Here is a 19,051-nt window from a genome sequence, read left to right as displayed (position 1 = left end):
GGATGCTTAGTGGGGTTACTAAAGCATCCCATTGCTTAACTAGTTGCTGGATGAATTTACTCTAGAGACCACAACAAACAAATGAAAAAAAAGTCAGTGAATTAGACTTATAAAGTTTAGAAAGTGCAAAAGGTCATAAGACACTAACTTAACACCCACTGCTTCACAAAAACCTTTGTGCTTCTATTTTCCATGTTAGAATGGCCACATTATGTCAGACTGAACACCATCCAGCCCAGTCTCCTGTGAAAGCACAGGAATGCTTAACTGCAAAAAGCCATACCCCAAGGCTTCCTCCAAGTATTCTCTGAGCTCTGAAGTACTTGTGGCTCAGGGACCATTCAGATCACTAGGATCTTTGGGTTTAAATACCCACAGAAATATCCACAGAGGAATCTGGCTAAACGGTTTGCATCTAGAAAAAGCTTATGCTATTTTGTGGGAAAAAATGCACAGTTGAAGTTATATACTGTGTAAAAAAGGGCCACCTTCTTTCTGTTCAGAGACCCTCAAGATGTTCCTGTTGCCTGTTTGTTCTTATATGAGAATCTCGGGCCTTTCTCGGTCACTCAACCATGTCAGTCTTTACTCTTCCTCCAGTTGCTAGGGGTTACCTAGAAGATAAACTATGAACTGACAGACTACTAATCTTGATGAAGTCATAATTGTTGAATGCTGGAGTAAAATAAAAGTCTGAAAACATTTTAAATGCTTGAAAATGGAGAGCTAGTACAATAACACTAATGAAAGAAAAATACAAATTTCTGAAAAGCACAGTCCTAATTTCTTAGTTCATTTCCAGAAAGAAAAACAGTAGCTATACTTTGATGTCAAACTGATATGTCTCATGTAGTCAAACAAATGTAACAATTATTGCTTTTTGTCCAGACATTAGGAAATAAGTTATGTTTCAATCTACTTACTTTAAAGAGGAGTCTCCAACACCAAGACAACCTCTCAGACTAAGTTGTCTCAGGAACCCACCACACCTTTTCGATATATTTTCCACAACACGACCCTTAAACCAAATAAAAGGAAGATTTTTTTAAGTTTTATTCAGACACAACATTCTAACCAAATTCGAAATGCCAGGAATGAAGACCAGTCCCAGCTATACCCCATGCGGAACTCCAGCTCTTCGAGTTTCTTCTGCTACTTTAGGAAAAGTTACCTGTTGAGAATCTTCACTCAGATTGAAGTGATAGTCAACTCAGTCTTTAGTTCTCTCTTCCTTTTTTAAATCTATTACACATGACTCACATCTTCGTTCCAGCAAAACCTACCCATTAAGACTAATAAAATGACCGTCAAGTTCTGCCAGATGTGGAGGGAACCTGAAGAACTGCCCCAGAGGTGGAATGGGAGGCATGCCTGTTCCTCAAGGACCACAGATACCACTACAGCATGTAAATTTAAATTGTCCATAAAGTTGTGCTTAGGCCAGTATGTTAATCTGAAGGCTCTGGTAAGTCCCATTTTACAGTTCCTGCCATAGGGATGGTCACCTCCTCAACTGCAAGGCGCTGAACACCTTTGGTGGAAGCAGCCACTTCATTGGCCTCCAGAAGATTTACCTGAGCCTACTTGCCAGTCTTCAATGCCGTATCTATTTGGGAGTCTGTTCCTAACACTTGGGAATGCCAAAGGACTTCTCACACTGTGGAGCTTACAGACTTTGCACCTCATTATTTGGCAAAAGCTGAAGTACAATTTACAAACAAAACCTCCTACTGAATCCCATATTTACTACAAAACACTTTCTACTTACATCCCAAAAGCACATTTTGCTGTATATCAGAAGTAAGAGAAATGGCAATGGCACAATACTTCTAATATTTAATCTGAAAGTAACATTATGGAAAAATGTTATTTAAACTACAGTAATTTTTTAAATAGGAAAAACAAGATAAGATAGCAAAAAGCAGGTAGCCACTGCAAAAACTGACTAGACATCACATTGTGTCTACTTTTAGAGAGATAAGGTAAAAGAATTCAACACCGATCATTTAACAAACAGGACTAATACCTAACAGCACCTTTTACTTTCTTCTTTCTTGTTTCAAAGAAGGAATACTTATAAAATTACAAGCCAGTGGATTTTTTGTTTTGTTTTCTTTTCCTCTCTATACAGGGTGGCAACAATTTTCCTGAAACAGTAAAGTATTTCTTACATTTTGTTGTTCACCTCTTATAGCAAAGTCCTGGCTAGCACTATGTGCAAATATTTGCTTACCAGAGCATGTTTCTTAGTCCATAAGTAACACTTTATCTTATCACTCAAAAGAATTCACATGAAAAAAACCTCAAGAAAACTGAAAATCATTATACAAACAAAATTGTGTATTTTTTAAAGCTTTCCGATTAGTCAGAATTATTTTTCAGTAGAGGTCAACTATCTTTACTGTAAGATAAAGTCTTCAACAAATAACATATAATGCAAGTTCAATCTACATTACAGGAAAAAAGCCAAACCCTATTGCATTATTCAGAGAAAATAGAAACAAATAACGAGATAAGTTTTCTCAAACCTATTGATTTCTTTAAGCAGGTAATAAAGGCCAACAAACAGCATATTCAAAAAGACAACGTAAGTGCATTCAAATGTGTTTAGTGGTTAGAATAATTCAATGTCACTCAAAAAACTAGCTCTTCAAATTAAGAAATCCTAAGCCACGTGTAACTTCAAGATCTTCACACATTTGTGATAGAACAGAAACACTTTTTCTTCATAGTTTTTTTTCCCCTCACTTTATTCCCTACCACATGAGGTCTCGAATACAGAAAATGTCACAACAAAACCCAATTTTTCATTATTTTGTAGCCTCGGATCATGTACTGCTTGATGTTATGTGAAGCATCACCAAATACTACAATGTCCTACTGAGCAAAAATTTGCCAAACTCAACTAGCAGCTTTTACCTGTCCTCAAATTTATAGGCCAAAAAAAAGTTACTAAACCAGCCAAATAAAAACCAGAGTTCGTAAACACCAAATGTGAAAGCGTATCTTGTTCAGAATGACTTTATGCAATAATTGTTGGTTTAACATACTCTTATTAATAAATTTAAGAGTTTTATATTACTAATATACTTAAATACAATATACTGAAGTAACTGAATTTGTCCAAACCACAATAGTTTCTTATAGCAAAAGAAGATCATAATTTAATTCCTTCTCTTGAATCCCATGCTACAAGCATAACATCTTAGAGGGCAACACCACTAGGTACAACATAAGACAAACATATTGAAAACATAAAAATCCAATACTGTGTTTCCAAATAGCGGAAAGGTTTCAAACAAAGAAAAGTTAACCAACAGCAGGACCAGAGACCTGTTGGTTTTCTTCATTATTTCTTAGCAAATTAGAAACACAAACTTTTTTTAAGGCTGCTGGAAATATGACATTAAAGCTCAAAGTCTTCTTAGACACATTTAGATAGAGGCAGATGCCGCTATCTTTCTCCCACCTCTGTAAGATATTCACATTTAATACCAGTATAGCAGAGGAGTTAGCAATGGAATTTTAAAAGAGTGGTGGAAAAAAAAAAAATTACCCTATGTATTACTGTAAAGCTTTAGGAATGGTTTGAACCACAGCTACCAAAATATACCAAATGAAACCCATCTGGATTTTATACATGCAACTAAAAAGCTAAAACATAAAATCCAGAAGCAAATTCATTATTGTATTCTAAACTTGATTTGTATCATCAAATAACAAATACTGAACCCAGTTCAGACTCAGTTTCAGATTTGTATTTCCCCAGGGATTTTTGTCTTCATTTTCAGATGTCATATTGTATTTTGTTACGCACATCTATGAGACATAGCATTAATGCAGACGTTTTTCTTATGGAAGACAAGACTGCCCTATTCCCTTCATAGCATGCTGAAAAGAACTTGAATCCACATGCACCTACATTTCAGGCAAGGTTCAAACCTTATAAAATAAGCATTCAGAATACGGTAATCAGATACACACTGCATCACATCTAGGCAAGTCAGGAGTAAGAAAAGCTGTTCAGCATTTTATTGTTTCAATCTCCAAGTCCTATAGCCAAGTGCCCATGGAGCTTTCAGCACTAGATGGCAGCCTCAGAGAGGGACCCAGGATCACCAAAATAATCCTCTAGACCGTGATGTGGAGGATCTCACTCTGTCCAGAGGCAACATTTAAACCTTTACTTTCTGGAAACAAGCAGCTTTGAATTTCCAGAGCCCTACTTGTATAAGATATATGCAAATTATCTGATACATAGCTGGCAACCAAAATTTAAATACTCGTGCAGTGTAAAAGAATTCAAATATAGTTATTTTACCATTTGCTCCTTCACAGTATTATTACCTTGAACTTTAGCCTTTAAAACGCGTGAATGCAAGCAGTCTATGAGATACTCAAAATGGGCCTGTGCTCTTAATCATCACCACAGGAATGGAACAAAAAAAGGAGACACTCACCTCTATATCCGTTTGAAAGTTAAAGAGGTCTATTCTTTGCCAATTGCTTCCATCCAGAGCTAAAACATTCCATGCCTACAGAAAACAAACACAGTTTATTTATTACCTCCACTGCTTCCTCCCTTCATTTGCCTCGCAGCATTCAAATATAACAAACTCAAGTATAAAAAATACACCATTTTAAAAAAAATAAATATATTTGTAGATACTAGTAGTTGTATAATATCAACTAGTTAAAACCACAGAATTTGTGGAAATTCATCTCAGCTTTCCTAAATGAATTACACCTCAGAGGCTAACTTATGTCAGTAAAACATGCAGGAAAGCAAGAAATTAAATGTAAAAGTACGTACATGGGTACAGCAAGATTTATCCCTCCATTTTTAAAAAAGCTTTTGTAAATTCGTCTAGTAAGTTACTTTTGCTAGATCTATATGGAGAAAAGTAACTGCAGATGAGATTCCTTCCAATAAAACCACAGTTCCTCAACCTCACTAGTTACTATTCCAGGAGGATTAGAAACCTTTCAGAAAACTGCTGACTTTCCACTGTTGGGATCAGGCCTTTCCTTTACACGTGCTAAGTTACATGTACATGTATGAGAATTTGTCCTTCATGGTCAAAGCAACAGTTGTTCAAAGTGAAACAAGACTAAAAAGCCAGAGGAACACAAATATAATCAGAAAAACAGAAGAAAAGAATACTGCATCCAAACGGCAGGTAGTTCTGAGAGAAAAACACAACTTCGTCACCTTGGTTTTCTTCCACTGTACTCTAGGCTTTAGCTGACGGTTCTAAGAAAACCCAGTATTAGCTCAGAACATTCACTGAAGTTGCAGGTGAGGGTAAGAAGGGTGCAGGAATTAAACTGTTACACACTTAATTATACAGTAAATCCATCAAACAAACAAACAAAAATCCTCATCAAAAGGAAGAAAAGCATGAAATAAAAAAGTTCATTCATATTGTATAAGAATATACTTCATTGTACACACTCAATGCGAGAATATTTTTCATTTTACTTCAAGAAAAAAATCAAGACTAGCTGAACATAAAAGCTTACTTAGCATACTTTCTCTATTATCTTCTGTGGGCCTTTTTCCCCTACTAGTAGTCCATCTACTTAACACCTTTCGTACTTGGCAAGCAAATGATGGATGTACTTCTTAGACACATGGTGCACATTAACTGAACTACATGGAATTTTCAGCAGAAAACGTGTCTGAAAAATAGTGTTATACAGCCACATGTTTTATAAAAAGCAAATACCATTATGCCAGACTGGGCTTAATCCTTTCTCCAGATACAGAGCATACACTATTGGCTATCTTTTCCATAGCCTTTAAACAGAAGTCCAGTACATAGCAAATAATTCTACATCTGAATACAAACCTGGACCCAAGGTTTATTTGTTTTAGGAAACAAAGAGTCTGACAGAACTATTTGATTTTTTTTTTGCCAGGAAGCAGATTGCCCTAAAGGCCATGATTCACAATTATATAGAAGATAGCTTCTCAAAGAACATCAAAAACTCCAACAGAAATACATACCTTGGAAACTTGCGCACACCGACACAAAGTAACTATGTCCAAGAAAGAAAATATTCTACGAAGAAAGAAAAAGAATAATAATTAAAATGTGCTATTATAAATTCAGACTAACACATGGATTCACAGTTCTGTAATTCTGTGGAAAGACACCAGTTATACAAGAACTGAACTATCAGTGTTTCACCAAATTATTTTACTTATTGAGACTTAAGGAATAATATCATAGGTGTCATCTAAAGACAGTCAACACCAACACATTAAAATCAGCAGGTGCTTCTTCTAAAAATCTGTTTTCTGTTTCCCCCTCCCTACTACCCATTCATGTATGAATGATAAAAAATTGTTTTTTCTTCTTTTTAATTCAGAGAAACTAGCTTATATAACTTTAATTGGGCTAAAATTAAAGAAATAACTTACAGAAATACAGGTGAAGATTTCAGAGTTTGGTGAAGAGTAACACATGGAAAACAACACTAAATCCAAGTTCAAGAATCTAAGTACTAACACAAAGAACGATGACTCTGATTTCTAAAGGGGTTTCACAGTGATTACTAAGTCTAATACAGTATCTTTTTTAAATTTACTCTACAAGAAGCAACTACCATTCAAAATTTAGCATTGCTATTCTGATCTTGCAACCGATTCTTCAAGGCTGCCAACTCTTTAAGAGTTTTCTGAAATAAATTTTTCACTGTCAAAATAATTTTGCTAAATACCATTCCCAAACAACAATGAAACTGCTTCAAAGGCTGTTCTCAGCAAAAAAAAAAATCGTTAGCTTAAGCATAAAATATAGATAGTATTAAAAAAAATCATCTTCTATTACAGAAAATTAAGGATATGAAATATGTTACTGTAATTCACTTATTTACTGTTACCTGCTCACCAATGAATTTTTCCAGTTATCAAAACAATGAACAGTAATAATAACTATTTCATCTTATAGTGAGATGCTAACACAGAGGAGCAAGCTGGTAAGACAGCCTGAATTTAATACTGTGAAAATCTGATTATTATTTTCCAAGTGGAAACCTGAAGCTAGAGCTTGAAATGGGTGGCAACATCTTAAGGGCTTTGATTTTTAGCTGTGTAAGAGTGAAGAAACGTAATGGAAGTTAATGGAAGCACTTCTTAAACATAACAGACTTCCGGATGTTTATTATGATCGCTTCGGATATTAGTGTTCCAATATTTAATTAACACATGAAAACACTTTCTCTTTTTTCATCATACAGCAATACATTTTCTCAAAAACCATTAGCCATGCAAACAGAAAGACAGACATTCTTAGAAACTACGAAACAAATTATAAAACCCTGCAGATAACATTTATTTTGATAGCATCTGTTTTGTCATTCGAACACCCATTCTGAAATCTGCCAACCTTAAGAAACTTAGCAGCGTTTTATCCACAAAGTACAGCTTAATGTGCTCAGCAAGATCACCAGGCTGTTCAGAGGGCAACATTTATGCCAGTAACACTGTGAACCCTCTTCTGAGGTCACCTTTCCCCCCACCATGAGGCAAATGACAGAAGATGAGAACGTAGAGATCATACTGGAAGCTGCAAAAGCTTCTTGGCTTGTAGAAGCTTCCTCCCAGTACCACGGTATGAGCGGAATCAGAGTTATCTTAGATCTACAGGAGCTGAAGCACAAAAGACAGATTTCTGCATTATTTGTGATAGAGAAAGGAGGGGTTGAGACAAACCATTTCATGACACAATACTCTTGCCTAAATGAAGAACGTGACATGCTTTGGAAATGATGTATCAAGTTCTACTGAAAGTAAGAAATAAAACAGAAGGAATTTGAAGATGTTGAAGAAAGGGTATATACCCCCACTATTCTGTTTGTCTTCATGTTTGATTGTTCATTGCTGTTACAATATTATTGTTGATGGGTGATTTCTGTTAAAAAAAACAAACACAAATGTAGAATAGATGTATTTTATTTTTGCGCCATCCTGTATGAAGTGATTCTTTAAAAAGTCAGATGCTAAAAGCGGTCATTCTGTGTTTAAAGGAGAAATATTTTAGTAGGTGTAAATATTAATTATGCTTTTAGTTTGGTTTTTTTTAGTAAGGAAGTAACTTGTAAGGCAGCCCAAGCTGTCCCCAGCAAAATAGATAATAACATCAGGATACACTATAACCCAGAAAAATCAGGATGATTATTCAATTAAATACTACAATAGGTAAGAGATACAAGTAAATTATTTTACAATTCCTAAGAGTCATTTTGCCAACTTGCTTGAAAGAATTTTTCCCACACTTTTCTACTTATTTACACTCCATAGTACAGTCTTACATGCAAATCACTAACATACACTTGCTTCTTTACTTGCAGTCCTGTAGAACTACTAGCAAATACCTCCTGGTTAGGAAAATTAGCCAACAAGCCACAAGATTCTAAGGTTTAAAGCCATCTTTAAAAGACTTTAAGAGACTTTAAATGCAACCAACAAACTGAGATGGAAACGGCAACACTGACATTGTCAGTCATCTGTCAGTGTCAGACACTGACACTGTCTGGCACTTCAGGTGAAGGACTATGTCGGCAGGCATTTCTAATTTTAAAAAGTGGAAAAAACTACCAAGGCAGCTGATGGTTGTATAGCGCTTCTGTCCTCTATGACCATAGCTACGTAGATGGAAGCTGATGCAGCCAGCAGCAGGATTAAATTTCACTCAAGTCTTTGGCATGGATTAGTACAGGGAAACTGGAAATCAGGTTAATAGATTCACACTAAAATTTAGGACCATCTATTCTGACTTCCTGCATCCCAGGATATTAAATTTTCCACAGTTATCCTGTATTGAGCTCAAGAAGGAGAATCTGCTTACTGATAATCAGAGCTCTCCAAGACTTCCCCGCCCTGGGCACACACCACTCTGGACCTCATGAGTCTGGCCTTGGAGACCTTTCCATATTAACAGTACCCACACCACGCGTGAGCTTCATGCCAAAGATACGAAGGGTTGTACAAGTTCACAGTTCCTCAGCTCCCTCACGACAAACCTGTCTTTGGCTAAAGCCTGATTTCCACAAAAGGATCTATTCTTGATCTGAAAGCCTTCAAGAGATGGAAAATCACCACGTTCTCTGGTAGTTTGTTCCACTCTGTTAAAATGTTTGCCTTATTTCCAATGTGAATGTGTGACTTCCAACTTTATGCTTTTTTCTACTCTTCCTCACCAAATTAAAGAATGCTTTAGCAGTTAGTACTTTCTCTTCATCAAGTTTTAAAGCCACTTATCATGTCATCTTTAATGCTTCTTGTTAACAATCTTTCTTTAAATCTAATTCTCTCTGCACATTGTTCATTTTTCCATTATGTTTCTTCAAATGCACACATCAGAAGCATGTTCAGCATTAAAGAAATTATTAGTATCAACAAAGCTGTACACAGACATAAAGTATGATTTCACTACCCTCATTTTCAGAGCCACTTCAGGCCCCTATAACAGCCTTTTTCACACTGCATCAGAGAAGAATATTATATCTTGCTCACATCCTCTTCTGGGGTTACACACTTCAGGCCACAGCTCTTTCTGTAGCATTCCTTAGCCCTGTATATCTATGTACAATTAATCTGTAAAGTTAATATTGTTTGAACACACCCCTATTTATCACATTATTCGACTTCCTTGCCTTGTCTTCACAGTAGTTTACTATTACAGTTCTTTTTGTGTAATCTATAGCTTTTATCTTCAGTGACTTTTGAAGCAGTGATTTTCAAAGCATGAAATCTAAAAAATTAAAAATAATTATATTGGGCCTCCATGTTGATTGCTGCAAGAACTGTTAACCAATCCTGAATCCCTTTAACATGCATTGATACACTGCACACACACAGTGCTATTTTTAAAATGAAAAGGTCAAATGCTAAAGTCAAATGCCTGAGTAGAAACATTTAATTTTGGTTGCTAAAGCAAATTGATTGTTTAATCTCAAAGAATTATACTGTCCAATGACTTACTTTCCACAAAACCACAACAACTCTCAGGTATATTCCCCTCTCTCAATTTTCTATCAAACAAATCTAAGGTGATCTTTTCTACTGCATACTGATTATGAGGCTGAGTTTTCTGGCCACCCCTCCGTTGCCTAGTTAAAAACAGGGCCACAGACCTCCTAAGTCCCCTTTTTAAGGCATTTTCCCTGCAATATGTATGGTCCAGCCAACTACAAGAAGTTATGATCTACAATCTCCATCATCTTCCTATGTATTTCCACACAAGCTTCATTATTTGCATGTGCTGTAAACAGGCTGCCCCGTGTCTTTCGAGACACAGAGAAGGCTGACTCCTAATATTTTGTTTCCCTCCCCTTGGAGCCACGGAAAGAAACAGCTATTTCTTACAAGCCCAACACTGTACAGCGTACCACCTACAGAGTGAGAAATGGAGCTGTGCAAGAGTCAAACTTCCTCTCTCTCGACTTTGTAAGGCCCTTCCAACTTCATATATGGAATCAGCTTTTGCAGTAACAGACTGCCAATTACTCATTTTAAGTATTTTGACACAATGCTATATGGATTGATAAAAAGTGGGTAATGAAATGCATACAGCAAGTACCACACACACATACTATGACTTCCTGGGATTTTTGGCCCAAACTCCAAAATTTGGTATCACAGAAACGCCCAATAATTTCTAAAAAGCTCCAACAATAATGTGTGTTAAGGCTTTTTAGAATAACTGACTTGAGAATTGAATTCTATTTCAGAACTTCTATTTTTCACATCTTTCAAATTTATAGTGGTTTTGCACACAAAGAATGACAACAAAGTCTATCAAAATGAAAACCAAAATAATAAGGATGAGAAATGCCTGACTGAAGGCAGCACATCATCTAGGTACTCTGCTCAGATCCTTTCAAATTTACACCATCGAGTTATTAGAAAACAAGCATATGTTTTGTCAAAATTTGTCATGTCTTCCCCATTTTAGATTGCGAACTTCTTCAGGATGAGACTTCATTATTGATTTGCACAATTCCTTGCACAGCAAACCTGCTCTCATGAAAGTCCTTTACATGCTATTTGAATGTAAATGCAATATGAAAGAGTAACGCCTACACATATGAAAAAGTATCACAGAGAGACAAAGTATAGCTTTTACAGATTTGACTTTCCTCTTTTATCGGTTTTGTCTCAGAATTTACTGGAAGAATGACCAGGTTATGGCCTGTTAATGAGTGATGGGAGAAAAGAGCATCAGCCACTCTCAGTTCACCACTAACCATGTTTGAACACACACAGTCACAAAGTCTCACAAGCACTACAGAAGTTGTCTTGTCTTTCTCATAAAATATCATATTCAATAAATACGAAATATTATTATAATTTTATTTATAAATATTATTACAATTCTTTATATAACATGTATATGTTTCTCTCCTCCTTTCTATCCCCATTTGACTAAACATCCTTCTGAGGTATGAGACGCATCACCAATAACTGCAGTCTCGCAGTACATACAAATGCTACAATAAAAACATGCAGGCTAGAAAATACACACATAAACTAAATAATTTATAGCCATAATCAGTAGATTTTTTTCATGCATAAATTTATATCTACATTATTAAATTAACAATGCTAGTGTTGGTGATGTTCTAACCTTCACCAACTTTGCACATAGGAACCTGCTCCATTGGTAGATTCCAGTAATATCTTAATCAATAAAATCCCATAATAATATATCTTGGAAATGTAAATGGTGTGGGATATTAAAAACTTACGGAGTCTAACTATTTTCTGTATTTTTTAAATAAGTATATTTTAGCTGATTTCTGTCAGGCTTGTTTTCAGTAGCATGTCACAAAAGGCTGACAAACACCAACTTCTACATCAAGCACTCATCCACTGACTGATCTAATGCTTGACCTTTCGGGTCAATTACTAAAACAAATCCCTTTTCACAAAGGATGTGCTACTTTGTAAAGCAAAGCACTTAAATTAAGAACCCGTGTGAGGGACTTCTAAACTTTCCAGTAACTTTCACTTCTGGAATTTCCACTTGTAAACTACTCAGGCTAAGATATCCCTCTCAGCAGATCTACACAGCAAATCTTTCAGTAACAAATGGGGCACGAAAAATCATTTCTTTAAAAGCCAAACCTTTTCTTTTGCCAAGATGATTATTGCTGCATAATCCTTACGTAAGTAATTAGCAATTGCAAAAGAACAGGCTGTCTAACATCTATTTTCAGTTGAAACAGAAGTTAGATTTTTCTACAAATAATCAGCTCTGCTGGATTCATTTTATAGTTAGAAGACAGCATCTAACTTTTTATGGCCTGTATATTACTTGCAAGACAAGTGTATCACATTACTCCTTAAAAAATAAAATTTACTTCTTTGTAAAGTATGACCATATGTAGCAGAACTGCAGCATTTTCAGTACATAATTCTCTTAGTACCTGAAAGAAAATGCCCAGTGATGAATTCAAGAAGGGCTAGTTCTATTTAATTTACCATCAAATATGCAAAATACAGTAACCACATTACATGATGGTTTATTTTGCAGTGTCAATTATGCAGCTGATACAACCACATTATGAAAATTGTACAGTAACTTTAGTCTGAAAATTAAATACAGAAGATAGTACATGAATGCAGCTCTGTGGCACCTCTGATTTATATATACTTAGATATTATGGATGAGTAATGCAACTTAAAAGCTCGTATTTTCGTAACCTTTTAGAAGCTGAGTTAAAGACTTGAACACAAAGCTTACATATAGAAAACGTCCAAGAAAAACTCAACCAATGGAAAACAAAAATCTAATGTTTCACAAAAGATCAGATATATGGTAGAACCAGTTTCAGCATCCTTGCTTAGCTGTTTCACTCAAAATAGCTGTTGAACTAACAATTTTGAGCAACTGCCTCATTCCTTTGGTTATCTGGATTCATGGAATAGCAAAACACAAGACTCTTTAGCAGAAAAACTGTAACAACTGTTATTAGGAAAGAATCTTAATATTTAATATTATTAACTCTTCAATAATACTTGTTAGGAAGATCTCTAAAGTGCTTCCAAAAGGGAAGCTGAAGCAGAAAGTTTCAGAATCCTTTCTTTGCTACAAGCTTTCTGTGTCTCTTGTATCTTTTCTTTTTCCTCCATCTTTCTCCCTTCCCAAGACAATACTAATTAAAGACCAAATACTATCTTTCAAAGACAAGGATGAGGCAAGCCATATGCTTTGCCTAGAAACAAAATGGTAACAATCTAAGAGGACTCCCAACAACCTCACACTCGCCCTTCATGCACATCAACATCTCCACAACACCCTTCATGCTTTCCTAAAATTGGAGTATTTGTACTGGGAGAGATGATCCAGATTTCTAGCTTTAAGAGCCCCATGGACTGTCCAGTTTCATTACTTCTTGCATGTGCTGCATGAGGTACAATGTTCTGTGACTTCTAGAGCCCTGCACATTGCAGACTATATAACCCTCTAGCTTCATTACCAGGATTTTTATCGAAGTTTAAGCTATAGATGATCTCATCTAGAGCACAGGATTTTTAGGGTGGATTTTGTTTAGGTGGGGTTTTGCATTTTTTTGTTTGTTGGGTTTCTGGGGGTTTGTTTGTGGTGTTTACTGTGTATATGTTTGTGGAAATTTTTGTTTTGTTTTTTGTTGTTGTGGTGGTTTTGTTTGTTTGTTTGTTGAGGCATCAAACAATAGATAGAATTCTAGAAAGAAAAATTGAGCTCATTTGAAGATTTCTAAATTACAGAAGAGCATCTGATAAATGAGAAATGACATACTACTTATGAGCAGCCAGGAATTCAAAAAAAGACAACACAGTATGGAGAGGACACCTCATCCACCCAGAGAGGCTGGGGGCCACCTGACTCAGAAGGAGCTTTGTAGAAAAGGACCTGGGGATGATGGCGAGCACTTTGTTGAACATGCTTCAAAAGAGGTTTTGGGGCGATCTTATAAATGTGTATAAATATCCGATGGGAGGGAGTGAAGATGACAGACTCTTCTCAGCAGTGTCCAGTGACAGAAAAGAGGCAATGGACACAAACTGAAATACAAGAAATTCCACTTAAAACAAACAAAACTTTTTCAGGCGAGGAGTGTTGTCAAACAGTAGACCAGGTTGACTGAAGAGTTTAACAAGTCTCTGTGCTTTGAGATATTCAAAACTCAACTGGATTATGCCAAGAACAACCCTGCTTTGGTTGACCCTGCTTGCAGCAGGGGAGTTGAAATCATACAATCATTTAGGTTTGGAGAAAACCTTTAAGATCATCAAGTGCAACCACAAACCTAATACTGCCAAGTCCACCTCAAAACCATGTCCCTAAGTGCCACATCTAAATGACTAGATGATCTCCAGAGCTCACTTCCAACCTCACCTATTCCATAACTTTTTGAATACAAGATTTTTATGAAGTGATTTTACGAAGTACAAATTTGGCAACTATAACACATCTTATTAAATAAATGCAGTTAACCTAATGATTAGTTCAGAGTGGTTTAACTTGCAGCCTACAGCACCAATCCAACTTGCTGGCTATTCCAACTGTCCTATAGTCTATCTTTTCCTGCAAGTGAAGGGATTGTATAGTTTGGGCACTGAAGAGCCAAAAATCAACCATTCCCACCCTGTACACTAGTGGCTAGGTAGAAATGTGGAAAAATAAGATTATGCCTGGTAGTATGCAGTCTAGGAATGCTCCATAAACCATGATCACTACAGCCGTAAGATTTACAGAAGTTGGTACTTTGTAGGCAGAAAGGAACTGAAAATGTTTCAAGTGGCCAGAAGGAATAAGCACCTATGCTTCTGAAGTTTGCCATTTTCATGCAAAGTCTTATAGCACAGAACATTAGCAGTTAAGATACAAATGAACAAATGTTATCTGTTGTTTTACACGCCTGAAAAACTGGCTATACCTCAGTTTTCTACCAGGTATTATTACTTTTTATCAAGCACAAAACAATTTTTTTTAATCTGTTGGAAAGTCAGAACATTTTAATATTAATTACATTTACTTTAGGTTTTTTGTTTCCAATGTTTGTCAAACTCATATTGTAACTTCAAAAAATCCATTTGTTTTTTTCCAGCAATTTGGAAACAAAAAAAGAAAAATGTGATCATCTTCAAGGCTGTGACATCTTACTAGAAAAGTTGTTACCACTGAAATTGCAATAATCTGCAACTGGTTTGCTCTCCTTTTAATTAAGATGTAGACTGCACAGTTAACATAGTAAAAATAATTAGGATATTAATTACACTCAATGCGGTAATATTTAACCTCTCCTGTCATAACCACATGGCAAGACAATTTTAAAACATGTTGTAGCACAAGCATAAACTGGTTTAGGTGTTGAAAGACATTCAGGCTCAGTCTTCTAAGAGCTTTTATGTGCAGGAACATAAAGCCAGTTCCCCACTGATAATCCTTTAGACAGCGAGGTTTACACCTCTAAATTTCCCAAGGTATCTACACTCTGCAGGGATGAGAACTCAAACCCACATCCCATCATGGCACTCTCAGTAACCCTTGTGAGTTTGTCTCTGAAGCAGTTCAATTTCATAAGGAGGTTTATAACAGAACACGTCTCCCATGCATCCCCTTCCCCTCCATTCCAAAGCCCTGATGGTCAGCACAGTATTTCAGGTGTTACAAAATGTGGACTTTATATCTCTCTGGCTATGGAGAGACAAGAGCCCCCACATTCAGCATGATGTTCATGGTCTTTACTGAGAAGGCCAGCTGTCCCAATCCAGTTTCCTCAGTTGCCTGAATCCAGTGTGAGCCTATATATCCTCTAAGTCGCTCTCTAAGAAGTTAATCTTGAATATAGGAGCTAACAGCTAAGCCACTGGTACTGTCCAATTACTTGCATATGGGTTTTTTTCCTTCTGAGTTCTGTAAAATGTCCTGTATAGTAGGACACACACTGGAATAAACATACTGCTCAATGAAACAAACTACTCCCTATATAACATTTTAAAGAACCAAATTTGGTGTTGTTCAAGACACTGAGAAGTTAGATGCAGGAATTCTCGTAGTAGCCCTTGACACATTCATTTTACAGATGCTACTCATGTAATTAGCATACACAATAATTTAAGAATTTAATACATATGTAGCTCCACAGAGATCTTCTTTTTATCCTACAATGAAAACTGAGGCATACTACATAATAAATTCTCTCAATAGAAGATGTGCACACCATATCCACGCACAATACTTTTCGCTGTCTAAACCACCTAAACAAATTCTGCTGAATTACAGAAATGGGATACTTAGCACCTATAACAGTGAAAAGGACAGTAATTTCCACAGATATTTGAAGAGTCCTACTGCTGGAAAAGAAAAGCTTGCAGATTATGATTCTTTGCTAATTGACTTTTATCTTGTGGTTCATATGTGGCACTGAGTGCAACGAAGCAAAGTTATTAAAATTTCTGTTCAGGGCATCATTCAGTGACACGTCTCTTTTAATCACACTTTCCAAATAGTCCTGCAAGTCTGTCTAATTTACAACACTGTCACCATACAGAATGAGTATTTCTCAAGAAAAATTAAAATCCTTTTAAAATTCAACTCCTTTAACAACAGACTCCTTTAATATCATCAAGAGAGTATTGTGATAGTACAGACACTAAATGAAGTCAATGAGTTTGAAGAGCACTTTCTTCAAAAACAAGACAAAATATCACATACATTCTTCCACTTGAGAGCAAACAGGAAGCAACATACATACAAGCTAATCCAAACATCTCTTTAAGATCAATTTTAATAACACCATCACAAAAACTGTAATTGCACTGTTATAAGTTAACACCTCTCCGTCCTCCACCACAAAGAGTGGACGGGAACAAACCCAATATGCAGGTACAGAAAACATTGCTGAGCTGGTTCAGTTCCAGCTATGAAGTGGTCACATCCAGTTGAGCAGTATCTCCACATTTGGTTGCCAACACTTTGCTTGAAATCAGCTTTCAAACAGATGAGAACATGAAGACATCCATCAGGGTCTCAACCACAGGCTGAACTTACTGATCGTCATGTAGTAGCTAACTCCTGCAAAGGTGATCTGCTCACACACCAGCAAGCTGATGAAATTTATGACTACCTGAATGACAACAGTAAGAAAATTCTCCTGTTGGTTCTACCTTATATAACAGACTGGCAGCAATGGTAACAGGCAGCATTTTTCACTGCAGTGATTTTTTTTTTGAAAGTCACAAAGTTGAATTTATATTTTCTTTTTTTTTTTTTAACAAATTTCATGACATGATAGGTGTGAATTACATTAGAGAAAGGATTATGGGCTCTACAAACAAACAGCACATGGTGCAGCATGGAAGAGCAAACCAATTTGTAGACTAAAGCTTTTTGGATATTTTATTTCACTTTTTTTTCTGATATGCAAGGAAGAGATTCCTATTAAATTACATCTTCCATGGTACACTATAAAAAAATTTGAACACATTAAAACAAATCAAGACTAACCAAAAGACAACAAGTTCAAGAACTCCAATAATTAAATCAGATACGTTGCTATTTATTTCAAGACAGATTTCAGAATGAATGAATAGCAGTTGATAGCCTGTAAGCCACATAAGCAATATATGATCCTCAGGTTTTACTCCTTAACACATTATGTAAAATTACCTCAACAGAAGTTCTTTGGGTAGTTTTTTGTTAATAAGGGCTTCATCATTATTTGAGAAAACCTGGAAACAGAAAGAAAAATCATCATTTAAAAAGACCAAGAAAAATACCTTTCAGAGAGTCTTTTCACCTACTAAGGCGCTTAACTCTTTTAAGTTACTGTTAATGTCAAGTTTTCAACATGTTAGTTGGTAACACTATAAAATTATTTCAACATACATAACAGGGCCACACCCACACATACACCTGTTCTTTCCTAGTGCTAAGATTCAACCACACAGAAATTGTGGAGCAACTTAATAATCATTAGACAAGCAATCTGAAGCCACACTTACACCCCATATGGAAATATTTTGGGGAACTGTAAAACTTCTTGCAATAGCAAAACACACACAAACATGCACCAGATGCACAGTCCTAACACTGTCCCATTACAGAAAACAGAAGCCAGACACTTTCCAGTTGTTCAGGTCCCTTCCTTCACTGTCTATGGTGCCAATTCTTTGGCCCAGGTATGTAAAGATGATTAATAATCTAAAGATTTAAGGAATTTAATGCCACAGATATGAGAGCAACTGCCATAGAAGCAACAGAAGCACCTCAAAAAACACTACAAGAAAAAAACTGAAAATGCCTCACACCCACAACTTCATATTACTACCATATCTCCTAAGAAAAAGAAAATGGAGAGACTGAAAGAAAATGCCTAAGGGTCAAAGCAGGAAATACTAAGATTATACAGGAAAACATTTCTGCAAAAGGATAAAAGGTCAGTCAGTGGTTAAACAGAAATACTAAACAGGACTTACAACTTAGTGTAAATATTTAGGTTTGAGAAATTTTGCCAGAAGAACACAGCAGTAAACAAAACAGAAGGTGAATCAGAATTTAAGGAACCATGGCATACACTGGAGAAAGTCAAAGTCAACAGGGAATCACTTCCCCTCTAAAGAGAAGACCTTTATGGAATATATTTGCTGTCCACATTACCAGAAACAAAAGCTAGAAAGAGGAATCCAGAATAGCTGAGAATTTTCTGAATGCTAAAAGGTAAACATGAAAACCAGACAAAACAGAAACATGAAAAACAACTGGAAGAAAATTTTCCTCTATGCTTCACTAAGAATATGCTGCTCCTGACTCAAGCATCAGGGAATTACTCTTGGCCATCCTACCATGAACACATATCACATATTTGGTAATTAATTGCTTTGCTTCTTGTTTTTTTTTTTAAAAAAGGGGAAAAAAAAAAAAGGAAGCTCAACAAGAGGTGGTTCTGAAAAAAAGGTACATCAAGCAAAGAATGAAAAAAAAAGCGCTGAATATAAGCAAACAAACAAAACTAACATTACAAAACCTGAATTTCCTTTGGCTGCCAACAA

At 35.9% G+C, this 19,051-nt stretch overlaps 1 protein-coding gene across 1 annotated transcript in view; it reads right to left on the bottom strand.

The window, feature by feature from the left end:
- FBXL2 (F-box and leucine rich repeat protein 2) overlaps window positions 1-19,051 on the bottom strand; it is a 49,382-nt gene that overhangs the window by 18,917 nt on the left and 11,414 nt on the right. The window contains exons 2-5 of the mRNA XM_082044298.1: window positions 17,670-17,731; window positions 6,011-6,065; window positions 4,461-4,535; window positions 924-1,018 (exon numbers count right to left, since the gene is read on the bottom strand). Coding sequence (XP_081900424.1) covers window positions 924-1,018; window positions 4,461-4,535; window positions 6,011-6,065; window positions 17,670-17,731 — 287 coding nt within the window. The remainder of the gene's footprint in view (window positions 1-923; window positions 1,019-4,460; window positions 4,536-6,010; window positions 6,066-17,669; window positions 17,732-19,051) is intronic.

This window comes from Streptopelia decaocto (genome assembly GCF_964273445.1).
Source record: "Streptopelia decaocto genome assembly, chromosome: 2".
Lineage (NCBI taxonomy): Eukaryota > Metazoa > Chordata > Aves > Columbiformes > Columbidae > Streptopelia > Streptopelia decaocto.
The sequence above is the reverse complement of the archived record's forward strand: the minus strand, read 5'-3'. Positions and strand labels throughout refer to the sequence as shown.